Below are 26,592 nucleotides of genomic sequence, written 5' to 3'. Positions count from 1 at the left end.
GGTAGTGATTATAGTGGAAAGACTCTGAAATTTGATTCAGTCTTGCTACTTACCATTTTGAGCTTTCATAGTGTTGAAAAACTTTAGAAACCAGTTTTCTTAAGTATTTTCACAAAAAGGAGCTTTGAACCCTGAGATTTTCATTTTCAGTGCTTGTTCATTACTCTGTGAAGACATTTTCGTTCAGTTTCATTTTCACCGCTCTATTATCAGCACATTACTCTCTAAGCTCAACTTGGTTCCGATCTATTCCCATTACATCAAGCAAGTTCGAGTCCTTCTGCCATCAACTTTCACCTCTGCATGACTTGTGGACACCAAAGTTAACTCATTTATCTCCTCAACTTCCTACAGGTAAGCATCTAAACCGTTATTTTGTCGAATATCTTCGTTTTGTTTTTTTCAATTTCCCTTTAAAATTTCTTTGATATTCAGTCGCACTACATCTCAAAATAGATTACTTAGGTCAATAGTTATTCCCAGTATCTTCTTTTATTTCATTCATTCCATTTATCGCCATTTAATTTTCAATCCCTTCAAGAGAAGATGTTCGAGTCCTCAACGGCTCATAAATACTCTAAAGAGTATAGGTAAGAGTATCTTAACAAGAGTTTTTGGGACTGAATAAGAAGGGGTATAGCAAAAAGGTTGAATAGGATGGGGAATAGGATTATGTTGAATAAATAAATCATGAGGTCGGGCCACGGAACGAGCCCAGGGGATGAGGAAATAGATCGGAATCAAAATAAGCTTGGATCCCGAGCGAGCAACTAAAAGAGATCGGACAAAAGAGTTCAGATAAAGCGATCACGCAGAAGATCGGAAAGGAGTTCGGTCTTTCGTCCTCCTCTTAGTTATAAGGTCCTGTAGGCTAGGAAAAGCTTTGCACGGGTTTCCTTCATATTCAATACTCCAAAAGGAGACCTTTTATCTGAATCCTTAATTACAAAGCTCCTACGAATACCATTCTAATAAACACATTAAGAGTTTGGGGGGAGAGTTCTTACCCGGACTCAAACTAATTTTTAACGCAACACATAAAGAGACTGGGGGAGCGTCTTTACCCGAGTTCTGAATTAAAATTTTCAACACTAAGAGATCGGGGGGATAGTTCTTACCCGAGCTCAGCTTGATTCTTAAACGCAACATATCAAAGAGATCGGAGGAGAGTTCTTATCTGTATTCTCGGCCAAAACCTTAATAAAATATGTGGAGATTGGAAGAGAGTTCTTATCCGAGATCCTTCACTTAAATTTTTAACAGAATACTTTAAGAGATCGGGGGAGAGTTCTTACCCAATTCTCAGCCAAAATTTAAAATATGTGGAGATCGGAGGAGAGTTCTTATCCGAGATCCTTCACTTAAATTTTTAACATAATACTTTAAGAGATCGGAGGAGACTTCTTACCCGATTCTCAGCCAAAATTTAAAAATATGTGGAAATCGGAGGAGAGTTTTTATCCGAAATCCTTCACTTAAATTTTTAACAGAATATTTTAAGAGATCGGGAGAGAGTTCTTATCCGATTCTCAGTCAAAATTTAAAAATACGTGGAGATCAGAGGAGACTTCTTATCCGAGATCCTTCACTTAAACTTTAAACAGAATACTTTAAGAGATCGGGGGAGAGTTCTTACTCGATTCTCAGCCAAAATCTTAATAAAATATGTGGAGATCGGAGGAGAGTTCTTATCCGAAATCTCCCAGTTAAAAGTCTTAAGAAAAATACATCAAGAGATCGGGAGAGAGTTCTATTAGTAGTATGCCCTAGAGCATATCATTTAGTATGTATCTTGTACATATTTTTATTAATAAAAGGCATTTTCACTTTTCCGTTTACATAATATATTTATATATAATAGAAAAGGTCCATTGATATTTTGTTAGAAATATTATTCTTAAGTTGTTAAGAATATGAGTGACAATATTTCTAGCACGAAGTATCATAAATAGGTTCACAATCGAGGATACTTCATAATAAGGACATGACTTATCCAGAAAGATTGTATTCATGTTTGTTCCCAAGTTATTTATATGAGATATAAATAAGATGGAATGGTGAGTCTCATGCCATATAACAAACATGATAGGCACTTATAAATGATAAGTAGGCGAACAGGTGACACTTATGACAAACACATGGAGTTTACTCTTGTCAATGTTTTGTCATAAATCATATCGATGCATATAATCTTTAGACACGAGGTATACAGTTATCTTATATATAGGTAGTTTGAGTTTGATACTGCTTTCACACTTGTACTGTGTATGGGTATATGGGCATGTGTTGGCTCCTACTAGTTATATATGGAGGTAGGTGTTGATCAAGATGGAATCTGTTCCTCTAAGTAAATAGAGATAAAATCCTATGTTCATTTAATTGTTCTTGATGTTTCAAGTTCCTGGCCAGGATAGATAGATTATTCAGAAAAGAGTTTCTGATGAGAAAATATTTTTAATCAAGAACTGGAATTAAAAGAGAACATAATATTCATAGCAAATGGAGTTTGACATAAACCATGACTCCAGCTTGAGTTGGGATTTTGTAACAGAGAGATTCTAGTGCATGGTAACATATGATTATAGGTTCATTTAAAGTAAACCTTATTACTAATTGGGTGGCCATGGCATGCTATGCTAGGTGTTAACCATGGTCTATGAGGTTCATAAAATGATTTAGAGAAATCATTTATGGTAAGAAAGAGTTCTGATGATATTAAGAGTTGATATCATGTCTCATTGCCAATTAGTGATGAGTCTAGTAAGTCACACACATACACAAGTTATCACCTAATTAAATATGATTTAATTAATTAATTAAAGAGTTTAATTGATTAATTAAATAGGTTTGGTTTGCAATTAGTTTGCAAAGTCCCTAGCATGACTTGAAACTAAATCTAGATTATTGGATGTATAATATAAGTTAAATTTATATTTAAAGTGTTTAAATATGAATTTAATTAATGAGAAATTAATTAATAGAGATTAATTAATTAATTTATATTTGATATAAATTAATTAGAAGAAGAAAAATAATTATTTTGGGTTGAGAACTCAAAATTAAGACACATGGGCATTTTGGTCATTTTACAGTGTGACACGTGGCACCATGAGATGGTGACACATGGCATAACACATAAGCTTGCCAAATGTTTTTTAATCATGTAAGATGATTAAAATCAAGATTACATATAGGTTTGACACTTGGCACAATGTGATTGGGTCACTTAAACCTAGAGCTAATCAAAGGGTGACATGTGGCAATGGTTTAATGTGTTAACCTAGCTATTTAAGTGTTGTTATGAGAAAATAAAATACAACCAGCAGCCACACTCCTTGGTCACGCCATTTTGCAGCCCTCCCTCTATTCTTCTTCATCTCTCATCAATTCAAAGAGATTAGCCATCAATCTCTTGAATTAAGAACACTAGAAATTGTTTCTAGTGTCTGTTTATCTCTAATCTCTTAAAAGGCAGAACTTGAATTTCTAATTAATAGAAAAGGCTTTAGAAGCTGTTCAAGGGCTGCCATAGGTGTTCTTGGTGTGGACAAGCTAGAGGATAACATCCGGTGTCTGAAGATGAATCTCAAAGCGCAGAGACAGCTGCAGTGCATCAAGAGGTTAGTGTAATCGTTCTTGATTTAATCTAGGGTTCTAAAATTAATCTGATTAATTTTAAAATCTTAAATGGCAAATACAGATCCAAAAACATATTAAAAGAGTTTTAATATATTGTTTATCATTGAAATCAAATAGATAAAAATAAATCTTGTATGATGCATGTGACCCTAGGTGAAAATTTTTGAATTCAATGGTATAAACTTGTGTTTTTCACGCTTCCGTTCCTTCAAGTTCTTACCCGAATACTCTTAACTTAAATCCTAACTAAAATACCATAACTTCAAAATTCAAATTAACCCCCAACAAAACCCATTACGTAACAACTATTCATTGAAGGGCCGTTTCATGTACTCGTGTTCTTAGGCAACCCTAAATGGTGAAATATTAAATATTCCTTTTATCCGAACAAAGGATTGACATCACCATTTCAACCCCCCAATTATTAATTTTAATTTATAAAGAGCATAACATTAAGTCTATTTACCCTCGTTGAGGGACGAGGTAGGGTGCCTAACACCTTCCCCACCCGTATACGGATTCCGAATCTAAAATATCTGTTTTTGAAGTGGTTTTTTTTCTTTAAATTATTATTACTAATGGTTTTCTTTAATTTTTCTCAAAATTAAAGTGGCGACTCCTCACTTTTCCCACTTCGGTGAGTGTTCGTCCAGGTGACCGCAATAACCCTTGCAACAGCCCTAATGTAAATAATTAGTGATTGCCAGATAGTTAAGTATAAATAAGAAAAACAAAACATAAAAGGTTAAATGAGCTGGGAGTCACAGTGATGGGTGACCTTCCCAGGAAGTAACTGCGAGGTCAGTCTTAACTTGAATTTTGAACCGGAAAATGTGACGCTGCGGTCCTAAGGACTATTACGAACCTAGTGGAAAGGAGAAAATCACAGAAAATAGTTAATAAGTAGGTCAAATAATTAGGTCAGGACTCCGAAAGAAATACTGAATTATTTGTAAATAGGGTCAAACCGGCGAGGGGCAAATTGGTCAATTCACCCCTAGAGGTGACTCTGACCTAACTGTCCAATAAATCGGAGAAATGAAAATTTCAAAATCGAGAATTAAATTAAAGAAACAAGGAAAAATAAAGAAAAAGTGAGGAAAACTACTTTATTGCATCACCTTACCTCATATATGTGACATCATAAATGAAATTTTAATTTCTCTAAATTTTTTACCAAGTCAAAAACATTTAATAAGACATAAAATACAAACAAATTAATAGAAATTTCACTCTTTCTTCCCCACTCACTTCGGTCGCCTCATCTCCCATAGCTCCTCCATGTGCAAACCTCCATTGAAGCTTGTTTCAAGCTTGAAATCCCTCACTTAACCCTAATTTCCCCCACAATTATCTCATAAAAGCTTGTTATCTTCACTTGAGAAGAAGTTTGAGGAAGGAAAGAAAGGAAGAAAAAGGAAGAAATTGAAGAAGTAGAAATCAAACAAAGGTTAGTACTTAAACTTGACATCTTTTGTTAAATTTTCATGTTCTTAGTTAAGTTAACCTAGAATTGAACTTAAATTCAAACAAAAACTATCATGGAAGGACTAAATAGAAATTTTGGCCAGCTATAAGGGGGGACTTGATTTGCAAGATTTTGATGAACTTGAATGGTTAAATAGGTTGAATTGAGCATGTAGACAATGATTATAAACTTTAATTGCATTAGATTGCATAATTGTGTAATTAGGGTTCTTAAGCCTCTTGAAATTAGGAGAAAAATTATAGGAAATGGTCAATTGATGCAAATGACCTTAATTGAGGTGAGAAATAGCCAATTGGGACCATTTGTTATGTGTATGAATTGATAGACTAAAATTGCAATTCGGATTGGTTAGGGTCACTATTTTGGCAGTTTGACCTAGGTCTCTTTTAGGGACCAAAATTGAAAATTTACCAACCCAATTGGTATGAGGCCAATTAGGAATGAAAATAGAAAAATAATGGTACATTTTTCTCTTTGGAACCTTGCCCAGAAAATGACATTAACATAGTAAACAATTAGGTCAAACCCGAGTGTAGTGCACTGCCACTATAACAAAATAACTAAATGAACAGTGTTTATTCATTTGGCCATAACTTGGGTTAGACAGGTCCAAATAACCTGATTTTTGTGGCATTAGAAAGGTATGACATAGCACTACAACTTCCATGAGAACACCAACCCAAATTCTGCCCATAACCCAGTTATTTTGCCACTTAAAGTTAGTGATCCAAAACTGCCATAACCAAATTAGGTGTGCCCAGAAATCTGGGTTAGACCAATCCGGTCAGCCATGTTCAAATGACCATATCTTGGGCTACAAAACTCCAAATGGAGTGATTCAAAAAGAGAATTAAAGATAAGACAATAAGGAATAACTTTGATGATGGACACTTAGCCAAATTCTTAGACTAAACTTGACCAATGAAATAGTGCAAAACAGGACATCAAATCTGAAAATTTGAAATTGTTCTTAGGAAACCTAAAAATTGAAGGGACAACTAAAACCAATAAATTTGGTAACCAAAATGTGGTATGTGGGTGAAATTGAAATTCTCATACCTATTAAGCATAAGAAAGTCAACAATTTGACTTGAATAGTATCATGAATAGTAACCTCGAAATGCAAAATTCAAAGAATGTTAAATTAAGCGTATTAGAGCTAGACATAAGTAATTGTGAATTTATTATTGAATTTATTATACATTATGATACTGAAACACTGTAAAATTGTGTGTTTCAGTTGAAAAGAATGCCGAAAAAAAACTCGAGACATTGAGTCAAGGCCTAGAGGCGACTCGCACAAGGTTTGTGCACAACATAAAAGTTTCTTTAAATTTCTTTTGCAAAGTGTATAAAATGAATTGTGATTTAATTGTATTGCAAAAAGGTGATTGAAATGTACAATATGCTTTTGACCTAAATTGTTAGAAATTTAATTGTATGTGTTTGAATTGTCAATAAATATTTAGTAAATTGTTAAGATAGTTTTGAAACCACAATGTCATGACCACATATCTGAATGCCTCACTAGCTTGACTAGTGGGAGGAATTAGTTTTGAATTTTGAATTTCCTCTCTTGCTGAAGTGTTGAGGTGTGTGCCAATAGAGGAAGAAATTTGAATGGGTACCCATAGATTGAGCTAGCTAGCCTTGAGATTTCTCATAAGCCTCTGGCTATTGAGATGAACATTACATTGATGGCATGATATGACTGTGTGTTTTTATAAAATCTGTTTTGCTACTTCTGAAATAAAAAATTATTTGACTTGAATTTGAAATGATGATTTGTATTTATTTATTGACTTCAATATTATATTCGAGATAATTATGATTTAAATTATGCATAAATTTGTATTTTTGTTATGTTGTGCACCATTGAGTCGTTGTACTCAGCGATGGCTATTTATTGCTGTCGCAGATAGAGAGATTAGTAGAGCAGCGGAGTGAGCTGCTGAGGATTTCAGTACTACTTTTGGACCTTTTCACGGGTATAATTTTATACCCTGATTGTACATATTTATTTTGATGTATGTAACTGTATGTATATTTGTAAATTAATCATGAGCAGTTGTACAGATTTCGTAATAATATTATTTTGAGTTTTCTGATGTAAATTTAGACTGATAAATGTAAATAAACTTTTCTTCAATGAAATACAAATGAGATGAATGATTATTATTTTTGAAAATAATTGAATTGAGAATTATGAACTGTGGAAATTGATTTAAATTGTGTTAACTTGAGTTGTAATGGTGGTTGAGATTGGTTGAAGTGATATATTTAGAAGTATTTTCTACATGTAAATTTTTTGGTTTTTCTCAAATACTGCCGACACTCTGCCGAAATTTTTCTAAAATTTGCAAAAAAATAAAAATGGACGAAAATTTTATATAACTTTTAAACTTTAATTATATATTTTTAATGCCTGCTAGAAATGCGTACCACTTTCAAAAAGTATTAAAATTGTTTTAAAATCCCTTGCAGTGTCTTTAATGGGTTATCGGTAGACAGAGTCGGTAATTCATTAGGTATATTACGGAATCATGTTATGCCTTACAGAGGGGTAAGATGTGACAATAGAACTGCATTGGTGCAATTGATGGAACACATATTTGAGTCAAAGTTCCAAAAGCAAATGTATCGAGATATAGGGGAAGGAAAGGAATACCTACAATGAATATACTGGCTGCATGTACATTTGACTTAAGATTTACTTATGTGTTATCTGGTTAGGAAGGATCAGCTTCAGACTCAAGGATACTAGAAAATGCATTAACTAGGGAAGATAAATTGAAAGTTCCTAAAGGTATTTGTAATAAAAATTAAAACATTATTATTACTTACCCATTTTTTTAAGTAGTTATTTAAAATTTTTCAAATTTTCTATAGGTAAATTTTATCCAGTTGATGCGGGGTATCCTTTAAGGTCCAAATTTATCACTCCATATCGAAGTACTAGGTAACATTTGAAAGAGTACTCTCATTGTCCTCTAGAAAATATGAAAGAGCTCTTCAATCTTCGACATGCATCACTATGCAATGTGATTGAAAGGGCATTTGGAGTGCTAAAAAAGAGATTCCCTATCATAGCTAGTGGATCAGAGGCAAATTATGATGTTGATACAATTTCTGAAATTGTTTTAGCATGTTGCATTTTGCATAATTTTCTTATGTTGTATGATCCAGATAAAGATCTCTTACGTCAAGTTGACAATGAATTGATACAAAATAACTTTGAAGCTAATGAAATTAGATCTAATATTAGGGATGCAGATGCTCGACTAGGAGAGCAAATAAGAAATGACATGGCTATGTGCATATGGCAAGATTATATGTCTAGATCTTAAGCCTGTTTTTATTTCATTATTCTTAAGAGACATTACTTTGTGTTAATTACCTTATTAAATTTCCTTTATGTTTATTTTTATTGCATATTATTTTTTAATTATTTTTTTTTCTCTATGTACTGTAATATTGTAAATAGATGGCTACATTAACAGAAGATGATAATTGCTCCGAAAAAACTGAAAAGCATCTTAGATGGCCTAAGGAGATGGACAAGCTTCTTCTTGATCTTTTGAAAGAAGAAAAGGCAAAAGGAAATAAGGAAGAGAAACAATTTAATAAGAGAGCATGGGACAATGTTATTGTTGTTCTTAATGTGGAGTTTCAAAAGAAAGGGAAGACAATTGATAAAAGAAAAGTAGTTAATAGGTTGAAGACTATCTAAAAGTTGATGAACCTTGCAATTGAACTTTTGGATAAAAAAGTGGCTTTGGGTGGAATGACATTACAAAGAAAATTGAAGCTATTCTAAGCGTTTGGGAAAGTGTCATACAGGCATTAATTTGTAGCATGTATAATTTTGTTTATGATGTTGTTGATATGAGTTTATATTATTGTGTACTTGCACTAAACTAAGCAAAAGAGGTTGTTTTGTATTCTTATCAATTTTTTTTAGGTGAAGAATGAGTATAAATTAGTGCGAGATAAGGAACTTTATTTCTTAAAGGATGCTCGTGATTTATTTGAAAAGGATCGAGCAAATGGAGATGGTGCTACCAGTGCAAAAGAAAAGGTTTGAAAGTGGCAATCGGATCGAGGTTTGCAAATTGATGAAAGTGATGAGATGAACCTTGACAATCAAGACCCCTAAACTCAATTTGCTTAACATTCACCAAGTCGTGATAGCTTTTCATCAGCTTCTCATCAATCAAATGTCACGACCCAACCTATTGGCCGGACCGACACTAGGATCTGGGCTAGCCTAAAGCCCCCGAGGCCCGTAGTAAGCCTAACTATTCACTTAACCCAACTCTAAGGCCCATTTGGGCCCAATTTCAAGAAATCAACTGGACAGAGTCCGACCATAAAATGGACCTTTCAACGGGGAGTTTTTGACTCACCCGACCTGTAAACACAATAAATACTCAATTTGGGAGCTCAGCTCACCCTCTACATACTCATCAGCATAAAAATAAATGGGAGCTCAGCTCCCTTATCCAATCCATCAAACATGCATAGAATATTAAGTTTATAGGTCTAAAATAATAATTTAGTTTACAGACCCATATCAAATAAACATTTCTAACACATGCGAAAATTCTAAGATTTAACAAGTTTATACAAACGTTAATAATCGACCTGCGAGGAAGAAAGCAAGTTAATATCAAAAATATCCTCCTGTGGCCTGAAAAAAATATTGAACAGGAGTGAGCGTTCGACTCAGAGAGTAAAATATCAATTTTAACCATAATCTCTATAACTATCTAAAACTAATGCACCCTGTAGAGTGAAATGCAACATCAACAACGTTTTCACATCATAACATCATAAAGGTAATTTGGAGCACTCACACACCCAGTGATATCAATCATAATATATGGGAGCTGATCCCCTATACAGCTCTCTTAAATCCAACCTGGTGCCAGCGAAGAACTCAAGCCGGACTTTCGCTTAATAAACCAAATTGGGGGTCCTAGTGAAGAACTCAAGCCGTGACTACCCCCGGAAGGATCGGGTCCCAGCGAAGATCTCAAGCCGTGACTACCCGTCCTATCCATAGTCCACACCACATCACACGCATGCCAACGCACGCACATTGCTCCAAATTACCACAGCAACATACATGGCACTTTCACAGTTATGAATGCAATATAAATCGTGCCTAAAGTTTATCTACATAGATATATGCATATAAGTGATGCATGGGCATGCTTGAATATATAATAATAGTGAAATTACAATTAAAATTAATATTTTACTCACAGACTTGACAACGGTTACTGTGGCGGCTGGGCGGAGGAAGAAGGCTGTCCCGGCTCACCTGACAATTACATTACAATTATTTAATACAAATGACTCAATATAATCAAAAAAAGACCAAATACGTCATAAGTCGTGCCGAAAATCCGACAGAGTCTCCCCTATACCTAGGACCTACCCGACCTGCAAAATAGCTCAAAACACACTTCTATATTCACAATCCATATATCCACAACTCAATCACATCACACAGCCCCTCCTGGGCCCATCAAATCAGTCATCCATCACAATATATAAAATTTCAATTTAGTCCTTATAATTGATCATTTTTGCAAAAACTACCCAAACAAGCTCTAAAAATTCTAAAACTTTGCCCCGCGGTCCTTAGCAATATTACTAGGCTATTGCAAAAAGAATCATAATTTTCTGAGCTACCACAAATATTTTATGAATTTTTAATCTTATTTAAGCACTAAAAAATTATGAAAAAGCAAGGTTCGGGTTTACCTTTGCCGATTCCGACTTCGGGAACGCGCTCGGGACATCTGACAATGGGGGGGCAGCCAAAACCTCGGTCCAATTCAGAGACTTTTCGTGCAGTGCATGCAGCGGAAATTCACAAACAGAACTGTCGAATTTCCGCGAATTGAAGATACCTACACGAAGCCCACAACACAGGGGTTAGTACATAAATTTTTCAGAATTTTCTAAGCTCATTTAATGCTCGAAAAGACACTGCGAAATTCCGTGGGACCCACCGAAAAACGGTGTCGGAAAAATTCGAAATTTATGTTGCCGCGAAGCTCTCGACGAGTGGAGCGCTCTGGTACTCTCGGTTTTCTCGTGGGATTCACGGTTTGCGAAAAATCTAGCCCGAAATTCAAAATGGGCTAAAACTTCCCGGGCAAAAATTGGACAAACCGCTCAATGTATTTCGGTGTTCTTGGTGTCTATGGAAAGCTCTCGACGAGTAGATGAGTTTAGACACAAGACCCGGTCCGATTGGTGGCCGGATCGGCCGAATTTTGGCCGTGAAGGTGAACGGTCGCGCCTTGGCTGCGTGTCGCTCGGAGCCTTTTCGGCATTCGGTGCGGCCGGCCGTGGGAGTCTTGAGGCGGCGCCGCGCGAGTGGGTGGGAGCGAGGGAGGTGGCGCGGCAAGGGGAGGAGGAGGAGAGAAAAGAGAGAGAGAAGGAGGAGGAGGCCGGACGCTTGGAAGGGAAGAAGAAAAAGAAAAGGCCGGTCCGATTCGACCGGTCTGATCCGGTCCGGTTCGATTCTGCCGGTTCGATTCAGGATACAAAATTTTTGAATTTTTACTCTGCCTCGGGACCGAAAACGAGGTCCAAAAATTTCGAAAAAATTCCAAAAAACTCAGAAAAATTCGTAGATTCCAAATATATTTTTAGTTTTGACATGTGGTCTTTAAATTAATTTTTAAAAATCATCAAAGAGGAGGTGACATCCTAAAAAAATCTTTAAAATCGGAAAAATCTCAAAAAAAAATCCTAAAATTTAAATAAAATTAAAATACCAAAAATGCTCATAAAATAATAAAATTTAAAATTTTGCGGTATTACATCAAAAATGACATCCAAAGAGGGTAAAAGAAAAAGATTGATATCTGATATTATTAGTGATGAGATTTTGGAGGTGACATCCTCAATGAAAGAAATTGCACGTGCTATTTCAAGTACTAGTCAACGTCGATATAGTGCAAATGAAATTACAACAGAGTTGAAAAAACTAGGATTGAACAAATGGGAGGTCATGGAAGTCCTTGACATTTTACATGTGAAGGATCATGAATATTTAGTTGAATGATTCTTTGCATGTGATGATGACATTAAACTTTCTTGGCTAAAGATGGAAATGGGATCACGTCAGTAATAAAATTTATGTATATGGATGTTGAACATTGTTGCTATGTTTCCTTAGGAAATGTGAGGTTATAATAATAGGTTCTGAAATAGTAGATTGACACTTTGCTTTTTGTTTTTTGTTATTGACCTGCTTCGTTTATTATGAACTTTTTGAGACTTTGTTTAATGCATTATTAGCAGACTTTGCTTCTTTACATTTATTGTGAACTTTTTGAGACATTGTTTAATGCATTATTTGTAGACTATGCTTCTTTTCTTGTTGTAAGTTGATAAGGACATGTGGTGGTGGTGGTAGAGGAGGAGAGGTGGCAGTGGTGGTGGTGGAGGAGGAAGGGTCGTGGTGGTGGTGGTGGTGGTGTCAGTGCTGGTAGTGTGGTATTGGAGGAGTGGTGGTGGTGTGTGTAGTAGAGTGGTAATAGTGATAGATAGAAAAAGAGTATTTTTTAAAAAAAAAAATTGAATTGAATTTTACATTTATGTCAAACATAAAATTCATTTTATTTAAAATGAATTTTAAATTTGATATACACCATACTAAACAAAAAAATTAATTTGTAAATAAATTCTATCTTGAAATTCATTTGTAAATGAAATGAATTCCATGACAGATTTGAACCAAAAAAGGGGTTTATTTCATTTAAAATGAATTTTAAATTTGATATACATCATACCAAACAAAAGAATTCATTTACAAATGAATTCTGTCTTGGAATTCATTTGTAAATGAATTGAATTCCATGATAAATTTGAACCAAACAGGGGGTTAATTTCACTTTTGAAAAATTAATTCCATTTCCTTCCTTTGTTTACCAAACACAACAATAGAACATCAATACGGACATTCTCAAGCCGTAAGACGATGGTAAGACTTATTCCACATGCATCTCAAATCGGTTATTTCTCCTTGAAACCTGAAAAAAAAAAAAAACTTTATGGCAACATTTCTCTGAATAAATGGTCGGAACCCAACTTGTCGACTTCTGGTACAAGTTACAAATTATGGTCCTCAGCCTACCACAGTACAACACTAATCTAACAACTGAACATGCATCGCAGCAAATTGCAAACTCATCAAATTTCGAAATTGAAAAGCTTGTATAAAGCAGGTCAGCATTGCACCTGCTATCTGCATTCTCTCACTTGGTGTAGAGAACATCTTCCCATGGGTGACGGTACAGTGGCTGTTTCAATCTCTTCTGGTCGAATGTGTGCCTGAAATTGAAATTTATAAGCCTTAGTCATATGCAAATACATACTTCCATGCAGCTGCATATATTTGCAGTAGATACTAGATAGTGGTGGTCTATCATACTCATTCCTAGCCAATTAAATGCCCGATAATACCTAAAACTGCACAATATTCCAAAAAGGTCATATTTATATAAGACTCAAAACCACCCACCCATTGGACCATAAACAGTTCAACCTTAAAATTCTTGCAATTAAAAAGGCTATACAGGGTTAGAAATCCACTTGTTGAAGTGTCAATGTCAAGGGCCTGCTTGTTACCTAATAAGCAACACAAAAAAAAAGACCCAAAAGGATGGGATAAGAAATTTTAAAGTGCAATCCGACTCACCCAATCAGACCAATGGAGCGTGCCAACACAAAGAGCCCATTCAAATAACCAATCTCAACAATCTCATCTATCTCCGGTTTGGTAAACATTCCACTGCCAGCAAGAAGATCCAAGAAAAGGGACCCAATCGCACCATCAACATTAAGCACCAGGTTATTGGCCTTCGATAGAGTATAGGTTTCAACTTGAACAGCATACTCCATGTACTTTACGGAAGGGAAATGTGTGCGAGCAAATAGCTGTAAGAGCTCTACCCTTTTATCTCTGTTGTCACCTCTCTTGATCCTTTTCACAGAAAGCAAACAAGAGTTCCCATGAATCAGATTAGCAAAGGCAGCTAATAGAAGCATAAAAGTTCGAATACTATGGTTTCTAGTGCAGAATAAATACAAAAACAAACTAACAGTCTAAAGCTCTCCATACCTGTGCCCAATTCCAGGGACACGAATACCCTTCTTTTTCATGCTTTCAACAAACTCATAGGGTGTTAGACCCTGACATGACAGCAAAGAAACAAATCTTGGATACACCAGCCATGAAAGCTTACTTTTCATAAATGAACAGAGTAAAATTCATTAAAGCTCACCCTGTCATATGCATCCTTAAAGTATCGAGCAGCATCATCAATAGCACCACCAAATCGGGGACCAATTGTGAGCAAACCTGTTTCAGAAGACCATGATTCAATATCCTTTTTATAATTGGCTCTCAGATAAGCACTTCATTAGCTTCTTATTAAAGATAATTCACCAATTAAAAAAAATCAAATTACTACTCTTTTTACCTGAGACAAGGCTGGAAACTAGGTCCTTTCCAGCTCTAGCTGTTACTATAGTGTTGTGAGCACCAGAGACACAAGGACCATGGTCAGCACATAGCATGATGCATATCTGTTTAAGGTAATAGATCAATAAAGAAGCAAATAGACAACATCAAGTTAATTCTAGATACGTGCCAAACCATGAAAAGCAAAAGGGCAAGAAAAAGACAGAGGGTGATATTCAACTTGAATGCTTAGCAAATACCAATATAGCCTACCTCAATAAAATGAGTACAGTATCGTGGAAGGCTGCGCTTGAACCACAAAAGAGAGATGACATCACCAACACCATAACCCTGTTCAACAATGGATGACATTGGCACACCAGCATAGCATGGCTCTTCACCTGTGAATTGGATCAAAAGATGAGTTTACTGAACCATCATTTTAGACAACTAACATCTTATCATTAATTGAGAACAAGAGTGAACACCTCTGTCATCAGAAATTGTGGAAATAATATGAGTTGGAGCCCGAACTTTGCCACTCTTAATTGCTGTGTTAAGATCCTCAGGGATTTGTGGAGGTTTAATCTCCTTTACAGGTGTAATCTTACCCTCTTCCACCTACGAGAATAAGGAAAGATTAATGAAGCCAGTCATGGAGCTTTAGGAAACTCAAACCAAACTTCTTTTGGATTTAGAAAGTTACAGGTTTGTAGAAACTAACCAGCTTTTGAAATGTTTCCTTAATTGCAGTCTCAAAAGCCTCGTACGAAGTGGGAACTACAGCTCCAGCATCCTTTAATGCTTGATTTTTTGCTTGAGCAGACTCCATCTCACCACCACTTTTAGCACCCTGATTTGGAATGCATCAAGGAAGGCTATGAGCATAAATGGTGTATCTTTCATGGGAAACGGTGGCTGCTGATTAGTTACCAGATGATGCAAGATATTTCAGGCAAAAACTTACAGCATGGCCAAATTGCACTTCTGATTTGAAGAGCCGTGCACATGTTCCACTGACCCAAGCAACTACTGGTTTGGTCACCTTTCCTTGTTTGAGAGCTTCAACAAGGGAATACTCGTCTCGTCCACCAAGTTCCCCGAGTACAACCATCATCTTAACCTGAGGTAATACCATATATCAGAAAGTTAGTTTGGAGAAGAAGACTATGAAATGCAAGAAGGCATCCAACAGTCTCTTTTTTTTTTTTCACAATAGAAACTAAAAGCAGAAGCTCATGTTAACATTCATGGACGGAACCATTGCCATACCTGTGGGATATTATTAAACCGCAAAACATGATCAGAAAGAGTGGAGCCTGGAAACACATCTCCTCCAATTGCAATACCTAAAGAATATCCAAAATGCATACTGAAATTTAATTTGAACTCAGATTTGCTTGCTTTGATCTAGCCTAAAGACAGTACCAGGTATGCAGGAGTACCTTCATATATGCCATCTGTTACACGAGCGATTGTATTGTATAGCTCATTTGACATACCACCCTACAAGCACAAATGCTCATCATACTCAGAACCATCAACATAAATCATATCATGGGCTAGTTAGAAGGTGTTGACAAAGCAAGAAATCAACACTTGGCAAAGTCTACAAGAAAACAATTTCAGTGTCATTTAAGTCCTTTCAATTTGGAGTAAAAGATATACTGTTTCTGATCCCTTCCAAACTTACAAGTCCGAAATAGCTAGATCTGGTCCCACACTATGCGCCATCTATTAAAGCCTCTAAGACTAGAAGTGTAATTCTGACAGAGAACTAAAGTGATTTTGCAATTTTGTTCTGGATAATTAAAAGTAGCCCAGCATATCAATAACCTCACAGCAGCTTCAAGATGAGATTTTAGGTTCTCTGCTTATCTGAATTGGAATATGTCTCATATACCACATTTATGTGGTGAGAATCTTAACATCTTGCTAAGTTGCCATAAAAAAACACAGAAAGTATAGTTGCCATGAGATTTCATAATATGCATGCCGATGAGAAATAAGCAAACTGTAATGAATACATACAGATTTGGACACAAATCCAACGGATCCAGGCCTGTACAGCTTGCAAGCAATTATGTTGTCAATTGTTCCAGCAGTGTCACCTATCTTGAATGCTCCAGCCTGAATGCCTCCGACAGTAGCTGGGCCAATGACAACCTGCAACACCATCAGGTATTAAAATTAGAATGCACAATTAAACTAGACAAAGCTAAAGATCCTCAGGAACAATATATTTGAACTAGCAGAGTGGGAATTCAAAAACAAATGCACTGTTTGATCCTTTGATTCACCTTTGTCAGTTCAATTCAAATGACTTTGCTTCATAACCTCACCTTATTGTTAGATCGTGCATACGCAATTAACTGTTTGGTGTCAGACTCAGGAACTCCCTCAGCTATTATAGCCACAACTCGAATGGTAGGCTGCTTCAGGGCAGCCATGGATGATGCGGCCGCACTGCAAATAGATGAATGTGTAGTGACTATAAGATGCAAGTAAAGATGTCATGCAATCAATAATATTAACAAGAAAAGAAAAACAAACCTTCTAAATGATGCAAAGTTAATAAATACATCAGCAGTTGGGTGAGCAGCACAAGCCGCCTCAATACTGCAAATGATATCAAAAGGAGTGTAAGGAATCCAAACATCAGAAAAATACTAGCAAAGTTTCAAGATCAAACTCCAAGAGGTTGGTTGTTCTGAATCTAACAACTACTGAAGTTTTAAAGCATGTTCATGGCAGATGAGTTATATTTTCTACCACATAGTTGGCATATTACAATAATATAACTTTAGCATTGAATTTCTCATTCTACTACTTGACCTTTGACCAAGCAAGGAACCAAGGTCATTGGAATTTTGTAATATCTATGTTTGAGTTATATATACTGATGAAAGTTGGCAAGCACTGCCTAATCCATATTCAGCACTTTATCATCCAATCCAATTATAGCTTATGAATCTAAGATGTTGTCAATGAGAAGCGCTTGTTCTGATGAAGCAGGATACGAGAGAGTAAACGGTAATCTGAAAGAAAAGTAATATCAACCAGATTATGTGCTTTTAAACTTCACTAAATGATCCGTCTTCACACTATAATTAACCTTTCAAAAACCTGAATATGTTGCACAGATTGGTTAATAAATATATATGCCAAAATGAACGAAGCATAGCTTACGTTGAATGTACAGGGATAGCAATTTCCTCTTGACCAAAGAAGAGTTTCTGGAATCCCTCTGCACCAGGGTTAATAATTCCAGCCACAGATGGAGTTTCTCTCCCTATAAGTAGATGAAAATCAAGTATTACATCAGTACTGTACATCAACTCAACACAGATTGAGAACTTAAAACTTAGCAATCATAGCAACCCTCTCTTACCGCAAAGGAAATCGAAATCGAGCATGCGCTGGATGGGAAGCTGCTTGTAATTGTAAAACAAAGCCTGTGTAGTACGAGAGAAGAGTTGTCCAGTGGCCATGGTGTAGGCTCAACAGACCTGTTAAGAAACAGGATCAAATATAAACTAACCAAATGCTTCCAATATCAGAAAACAAACAATTTGGGTTTCCTGTTTTCTGCTTTTTAGTTCCCTGTCACAACTTATTTTCTGCTATTAGTTTTCTCACTGTTTTCCTACCAAAACAAGATCTACACACTAACAAACATCAAACGTAGAACTCAATATTGCACGGTTAACGCCTCAAATCACACAACCACCAAACTACACCTAACTTGAAGCTACATAGTACCAGAACTTAACGAATGGGGAAAAACAAACCAAATCAAACCAAATCAAATCAAAACGTAATGCAGCAAACATGATCTTCAAAATTTCAATGAAGCACAGATTTTCTCTTGTTTGAGATAAAACTCGATTTAAATAAGCTTGAAATCGTTCACTAAACAGCAAAACAGAGTATCAACAACAAATTCCTAGAGAAAATCGAGAGTTAACATTGAACAAACAGAAAGAGACAAGGAAAGAAATCAAGAAGCAGATCTGGAAAGGAAATTGGAGTAGTTAAAGTGGTGTTTGATGTAGGACAAAATGGGAAAGTGGAAGCTGAATCTACCTGAAGAGAAATGGAGAGACTCGGTTAATTAAGCTTCCCAAAAGCAAAACTCGCCGATTGATGAATTGAGAGGGAAATATCAAATATATAGGGGAGAATGGTAGAAGAAAATTGCAGCTGCCACGTGAGGAGAAGAGGGAGGAGGGAGCTGGTCACGTGGCCCCCAGTAGTTAGCTCACAGAGTGGAATTTATGCGCTAGTGTTCGTCAAATTTTAGAGAGAGAAGGTTGGGAGTTGGGGCGCAGCGTGGTTGGGAAGGGGTTAGGTGGTAGATGAATAGGGTTGGACCTCAAATTTAATTTCCTTATTTTTTCAATTTTTTTCATTTTATTTGTTTTCATTAAGATTTTAATTCTTTTGTCAATAAAATAAGAAATAAACTACGCTTACCGATAAAAACATATTTTTGTCATCCCCACACATATATCAAATATGAAAAATAAATAAAATGACATTTCGTTCAAAAACAAACAAATTAAAAATAGTAGATATTAGTGTATTTTGGGAGGGGGAATTGACTTTTAGTGTGTATATATATATATATATATATATATATATACATTGCATAAGGCATAATAACCATACAGCCATTTAGGGGTGCATAAGAAAAAAGCAAAATCGAAAAACTTAAACAAATTAAATAAATCAAAATTAATTATTAAATTAAAACCATAAAAAAAAGGCTAAAGGGTCTGCAATCTAGTTTTAAAACCTTTGATTTCGCAAATTAAAATTAATAATTCTAATCTAAAATCATAGTAATCAAAACTCGTGGCTATCTCAATTATATTCAACGTGTATCATTATTTTTTTTTTATTCTCATATCTTTTATTATTACTTGATTTTGAGTTAAATCTAGGATTTTGATGGAATTAGGTCAACAACCCTTATATATTTACGATTCTAAAATTTAATGAAGTAATCCAGAGCGGAAAAAAGAGAGAGAGAGAGAGAGAGAGAGAGATAGAATGTTGACTGTCAATGGGAGTGAATTATACGGTGACACGAATTAGTTCGTAATGGGTTGGAGCAGTTAACAAGTTGCCATCAGAGTTTGTTTACAACAATTATGTGCAAAAGGGATGGGTTGGAAATTGGACGCAAAACGGAACAAACGCTAATTGCCAATTGCTGTTCAAACCATTTACCATATGGCCCACGTCTGACACCCAAATGAAAATTTTATTGAGATAAAGAGGTCAGTGACTCAGTGTAGAGGCGGCCATCAGCTCAGATTGTCGCGATTTGAGGTCGGAATCGCCTTATCTTGATTCTAGATTTGAACCGAACCATGGCTGAGCTCGGGTCAATGAGTGGATCATGGATGAGCCATTTGGTGGTTTTCTTGGAGTAGAAGGGTATTTTGGAATAACAACAACTGAACAGTAACCAAGAAGGATTGTTAATTGCTGCGCCGTACCTACCACTTTCGCCCTTTGATTCTTCTTCATGGCTGAACTGTTACAAGTTTACCATTAATTTAAAAAAAAAAAATCCATGCTTTTGTTAAAGAGAACAAAAAATAAATGGTTGGACCAATTTAAAACGTTTTTCTTTTTACATTATTATTTTTTTAAATAAAATAATATTGCCTATTAATTTTTGTATATCTCATATAATTAATAATGCTAAGTGTATTTTTTAATCTAGTTATGTTCTTCAACTCAGCATATTATTTTAGTATATATAATGATAATTAGTTTTTAATTTTAAATTAATTGAGATCAATATTATTTTAGTATAAAAAAAATTAAATTGGGCCTGCAAATTGTGAGAAAAAAAAATGTTATTGTTGAAACCTATGTATTCATCTGATTAAAACCTCTCTCCAACAAATGGAATCAGTGACTAAAAAAATAGAGAATAAGTATGATTAAACATTTGATTAATCTCCTAAGCCATAAGTGTAAGACCAGGTAAACAAGCATTAATTAGTGCTTAGCTTGAGCACTGCAAAAATTAAAAGTGACAAAGACTTCAATTTTATTGGCAAGCTGCACTGACTTGAATGTTTTCATTTATCAAATCGATCATCAACCAATTTTACACGCCAAAACCAATATCTATTTTAATATATATTTCACTCATTATCAGCTCTCATGGTTGACTATATCATATGGAATTTTGCTAGCTCATGGAGCATGTTAACCACAGAAAATTATAAGATGCAATCCGTGAGTGCACTGTATACTTGCACATTTTTTTATTATTCTATGAATGATGGGATTATGTTTTATCTCATTGTGAGAGAATAAACATATACTCTTGGAGCACTTAATAAAACCTCATTAAAACACCTTAAATTTAAGAGAAATAAGACATATAAATTGATTTCCTCTGTCATACTCTTAAAACCTGGCTCCTTAGTAGTTGATATATTTATTTGTTATGGTTGGATGGTATCAATAATTTATTTTGAGGTCTTATGAAAAAGAAAAATATTTATTTTAAGTTAATTTATTTATTAATATTATATTTAATATGATGTAATTAAAAGTGTAATATAATTGTGATTACATTATATATTTATTATTTTACTTGGTACAACTCCACTCAACTCAACTAAGCCTTTATCCCAAAAATTTGGAGTCGGCTATATGGATTCGCTTTCTCCACTCTGAACGATTTTGGGTTAAATCTTTAAAAATGTGTAATGCTTCTAGGTCATGTTGTACTATTATCCTTCAAGTCAATTTAGGTCTACCTCTTTTTTTCTTTCTATCCTCTAAGCTAATGTGCTCTACTTGTCTAACTGGAGCCTCCGTATGTCTACGCTTCACATAACCAAACCGCCTCAATCTCCCTTCTCTCAACTTATCTTCAATTGGCACCACTCCTACCTTTTCTCTAATACTCTCATTAGGGACTTTATCTAGTCTAGTATGTCCACTCATCCACCTTAACATTCTCATCTCTACAACTCTTATCTTAGATGCATACGACTCTTTCAGTGCCCAACATTCACTATCATATAACATAGTCGGTCGTATGGCTGTACGGTAAAATTTTCCTTTCAATTTATTGGGAATCTTACAATCACATAAAACTCCCGTGGCACGTCTCCACTTCAACCATCCGGCTTTAATCCTATGACTAACATCCTCCTCACATCCCCCATCTACTTGAAAGACTGAGCCTAGATATTTAAAGTAATTACTTTGGGACAGTATCACTCCATTCAAACTAACTCTTTCCCTATCACCAGTTTGGCGTTCACTGAACTTGCAATGCATGTATTCTGTCTTCGTTCTACTTAACTTAAAACCCTTTGACTCTAGAGTACTTCTCCAAAGTTCTAGCTTTTTATTGACTCATTCTTGTGTCTCATCTATCAGAACAATATCATCCGCAAACATCATGCACCAAGGAATACTCTCTTGTATATGTTTCGTCAGTTCATCTCAAACTAATGTAAAAAGGTAAGAGCTTATGGCTGATCCTTGGTGTAATCCAATTGAGATCGGAAAATCTCTTGTGTCCCCTCCCACTGTGCGCACAATAGTAGTTGCTCCTTCATACATATCTTTCAATACTTGTATGTACCTAATAGATACCCTCTTTTGTTCTAACACATTCCATAAGACCACTCTTGGAACACTATCATAAGCCTTCTCCAAATCAATAAAAACCATGTGTAGATCTTTCTTCATATCTCTATATTTCTCCATCAAGCTTCTAATTAGAAAGATCGCTTCCATAGTTGAACGACCGGGCATGAAACCAAATTGATTAAGAGAGATAGAAGTATCATGACGTAGTCGATGCTCCACAACTCTCTCCCACAACTTCATAGTATGGCTCATGAGTTTAATTCCTCTATAGTTTGAGCAACTATGTATGTCTCCCTTATTTTTAAAAATATATACTAAAATACTCTTCCTCCATTCATCAGACATTTTCTTTGAGTTTAGAATCTTATTAAATAATTTAGTTAACCACACCACTCCCATAACTCCCAAATACTTCCACACTTCAATTGGTATTTCATCGGGTCCACAAGCTTTACTCACTTTCATTCTCTTAAGTGCTTCCTTTACTTCTAAAGATCTAATCCTTCTAGTATAATTCATATTCTTTTCTATTGTTCTATAATCTATATTCACGCTATTACCATTTTGACTGTTATTAAAGAGATCATTAAAATAATTTCTCCCTTTTCTTTAATGTCCTCATTTTTCACCAACAATTTTCCTTCTTTATCCTTAATGCACCTAACTTGATTGAGATCTTGACATTTTCTTTCTCTCCTCCTTGCTAATCTATAAATATCTTTCTCCCCTTCTTTAGTTCCAAGTTTCTCATATAACTTTTCAAAGACCTGTGCTCTTGCTTGACTAACTACCTTTTTTGCCTCTTTCTTTGCTATCTTGTATTGTTCATATGCCTCATTATTATCACATTTAGGTAATTTCTTATACCATTCCCTTTTTCTCTTCACTGCCTTTTGTACTTCCTCATTCCATCACCATCTCTCTTTTGAGGGTAGTCCATGTCCTTTAGACTCTCCAAGTACTTTTCTAGCTACTTCTCCAATCTTTGATGCCATCTGTATCCACATATCATTGGCCTCCATATCCAGCTTCCATACTTCGGACTCGAGAAGCTCATTTTTGAACTTCACTTGCTTTACTCCTTTGAACTCCCACTACTTTGTTCGAGCTACACTATTTCTTCTGACCTTACTTGAATTGTTCCTAAACTTGACATCCAAGACCACCAACCGATGTTGACTTGTTAAAGCCTCTCCTGGAATGACCTTGCAATCCTTGCATGGAGCTCTATTTGTCTTCCTAGTTAAGAGGAAGTCGATTTGGCTTCTATGTTGCCCACTTTTGAAAGTCACTAAATGTGACTCTCTTTTTATAAAGTAGGTATTTGCTAGTATTAGGTCATATGCCAGAGCAAAATCCAGGATGTTTTTTCCCTCTTCATTTCTACTGCCAAAACCAAAACCTCCATGAACATTCTCATAACCTTGTCTATCACTTCCTACATGTCCATTCAAATCTCTACCAATGAAAACATTCTCTTCATTCGGTATGCTTTGCATTAAATCATTCATATCTTCCCAAAACTTTTGTTTACTCTCATTGTCTAGTCCTATTTGTGGGGCATAAGCACTAACTATATTTATTGTTTCTCCTTCTAGTACTAGCTTTACTAGTATAATTCTATCTCCTACTCTTTTCATAGCTATTACTGCGTCTTTCAATGTTGTAACATCCTCACTTTAGCTAGTCCGTACAGTCTACTGTTTCGATGACCAATGTTGGTCCGGGCAGCTAGAATGTTTGAAATTATAAATAGACTAGAGTAAGGAGTTATCAAGAAACTAAATAATGCTCATAAAAATCAAGGGAAAATTTTAGAAACCAAATACACTAAGGTTAAACGAGCCGAAACACTAGGGATGGGTAACCCGAAAGGGAAGTGACGGTGAAGGCCGTTAGCAACCCTAGATACGGGAAAAAAATTCTAAAATAATTTTTGGGACTCCAGAGAAGGGTCGTTGAGGTTTTTATGACATTAAAATGCCAAGAAAATACATAGAAAAATTTTTCTATCGGTACACACAAATTTGGCTCGTTAGGCCAAACGGAGGGCATTTTGGTCATTTCGTCTTCAGAGATGATTTTTGGCCAACTTGTCCAATTAAATAAATAATTTATATGACATAAAATATGAACAAATATTAATGAAAATTTATTTAAAAATGAATAGGCAATGAAAGAAAAGAAAATGAAAATAATGGGATTTATTACTTCATGCTTATGTAAGCATGAGGTAATTAAAAATGCTATGGCCAATCAAATTAAAGCAAGACAATTAAAATACATTAAAATAGAAAAAAGGAGGCAGAATTCTAGAAAAAACAGCAGCCCTTTTCTTCTTCTTCAAAACGTCCTACACCTTCTCCCTCACTCCTCCATTAACAAACTTTCCAAACCTTCATTTTCCCTAGCTTTCTTTCAACAAAAACCCTAAGTGTCAACATAAAACCTTGATATTTCAGCTTGGTGAAGTTTTCGGGAGCAAAAGGAAGAGTAAAAGAAGAGTTCTTACAAGCTTGAGATTAGCTCCATTAAAGGTTAGTGACTTAAACTTATGTTTCTCTTCAAATTCATGTTGAAGGAGTATGATTGAGTGTAAAATTGCAAAAAATTTAAAAAATATCATGTGTATGCCCATTCTATAATTTTGGTAGCCTTGGATATGGTAAGGTTTTGATGATTTTTATGGAGCTAAAATGGTAGTATGGCTACCTTAACAATAGTCTCTTAAGTGAAATGATGAAATGCAAGTTAAATGCATGATTTGAGATGTTAGGGTTAGGGTTTGGGTATCAAATGAAGACTTTGATCATGTGATGGTTAAAGTGAGTTTTAATGGTCAATTAGTGATCATTTGGTTATGTGTAAACAAGAAATGAAGTCGTTTGAGTAGTGGGATTTGAGGTTGGTGTGGCTGCCCTTGGTGACCTGCAGAATTAGACATGAGTCCAGCAGGTTTGGGTAGCAATAACTTGAATTATAGAGGTCCAATTGGTGAAAGGCCAATTGGACATGAAACTAGACACATAATGGCACAACTTTAGTGAAGAAATCATGCCCAGAAAACCAAACCAAGTTGATCAAAAGTTTGTCCTAATCCGGGTGACCTGCAGTCTGCCTGGGCAAAATGACCAAATGAACAGTATTTGGTCATTTGGCCATAACTCAGTGTAGAAAGGTCCAATTGACCTGAAATTTTTTCAAAAACAAGCTGAGATATAGACCAACAACTTTCATGAAAAAACCTAACCCAAATTATGACCATAACATATTCAAAAAGTGAGTTGCAGTCACTGTTCCTAACACTGTAGATTTGGTCAGTCCAGAAATTCTGAAAAAAATTTTAATCCGGCCAGTTGTGGTTTTTGGGCCATAACTTGAGCTACAAAACTCCAAATGAAGTGATTCAAAAAAGGAAATTCAACTAGACAAAATAAGGAACAACTTTCATGTTGATCATTTTGCCAAATTTCTACTACAAAAATGACCAATGGAACAATAAATACAAAGCATGAAAACTGAAAATTTTGCCCAATTAACATTAAGCTTAGAAATGGTATTGGCAACCAATACCAACAAGTTTAAAATGCAAAATGTGGTATGTTGATGATATTTAAACCAATATACCTATTGTCAATGCAAAAGTCAATATTTCGGTTGACCAATGAAATGAATAGTAGTCATAAAATTTCAATTTCAAAGAATTACATAAATTAAAAGTGTTAAATGCCCTAGTAGACCTAATGTGATTGGTTTGGATAGGTTGGCATGCCAATAGGGTTCTGTTAGCAGTACTGCATATAGCTTCATGCCATTCTGTATTTCATGGCTTCCCATGCCATTCTGTATTTCATGGCTTCCCATGCCATTCTGTGACATAATAGCCTTTGGCTATGATATTGAGTTGTTATACTCGGGTTTAATCCCCGATAATTATTACAGCTTATTAGCTGTTCTGTTGCACACCGAGAGACACGTTGTGACCGATGGTGTGATGGTCCGAGGTACTTAGTACCCAGTACCAGTTTACCCATTTATCTAGTCCAGTCGACTAGTATGGGTTACTCGGGCAATGTTAATAAATCTTACCAAACTTAAATCGAATAATACTGCAATAAATATCAGAAATTAAGTCTACCCAGAAATGTAAACATACATTCTGCATATTTATTTTATTTTATATTGTCACCACTAAGTAGAATTGCTTAGCGCGTCGCTTTTGCCATGCGCAGGTACTGGAGACATAGCTGGGGAGTCCAGCAAGCCTCATACAAGGTGAGCCTTCATATCTGCATTCAGAGTTCAGAGTCACCTCACATTGCAGTGCATTTGGTAG

The 26,592-nt window shown here is 35.3% G+C and overlaps 1 protein-coding gene across 1 annotated transcript; it reads right to left on the bottom strand.

Moving 5' to 3' along the window:
* Positions 1–13,041: 13,041 nt before the first annotated feature.
* Positions 13,042–18,948, bottom strand: LOC110644900 (ATP-citrate synthase beta chain protein 2). The gene is made up of 18 exons (XM_021797865.2): positions 18,705–18,948; positions 18,010–18,127; positions 17,808–17,910; positions 17,172–17,237; positions 16,961–17,084; positions 16,650–16,784; positions 16,064–16,124; positions 15,891–15,967; positions 15,586–15,741; positions 15,343–15,471; positions 15,107–15,239; positions 14,892–15,019; positions 14,638–14,743; positions 14,440–14,516; positions 14,277–14,347; positions 13,854–14,138; positions 13,394–13,486; positions 13,042–13,185 (listed from the first exon to the last, which is right to left on the bottom strand). The coding sequence occupies exons 2-17, from the start codon at positions 18,107–18,109 to the stop codon at positions 13,411–13,413; spliced, it is 1,827 nt and encodes a 608-aa protein (XP_021653557.2). The 5' UTR covers positions 18,110–18,127; positions 18,705–18,948; the 3' UTR covers positions 13,042–13,185; positions 13,394–13,410.
* Between the last annotated feature and the right edge of the window lie 7,644 nt (positions 18,949–26,592).

The sequence above is a fragment of the Hevea brasiliensis genome, chromosome 15 (genome assembly GCF_030052815.1).
Source record: "Hevea brasiliensis isolate MT/VB/25A 57/8 chromosome 15, ASM3005281v1, whole genome shotgun sequence".
In the NCBI taxonomy this organism is placed as follows: Eukaryota; Viridiplantae; Streptophyta; class Magnoliopsida; order Malpighiales; family Euphorbiaceae; genus Hevea; species Hevea brasiliensis.
The sequence above is the reverse complement of the archived record's forward strand: the minus strand, read 5'-3'. Positions and strand labels throughout refer to the sequence as shown.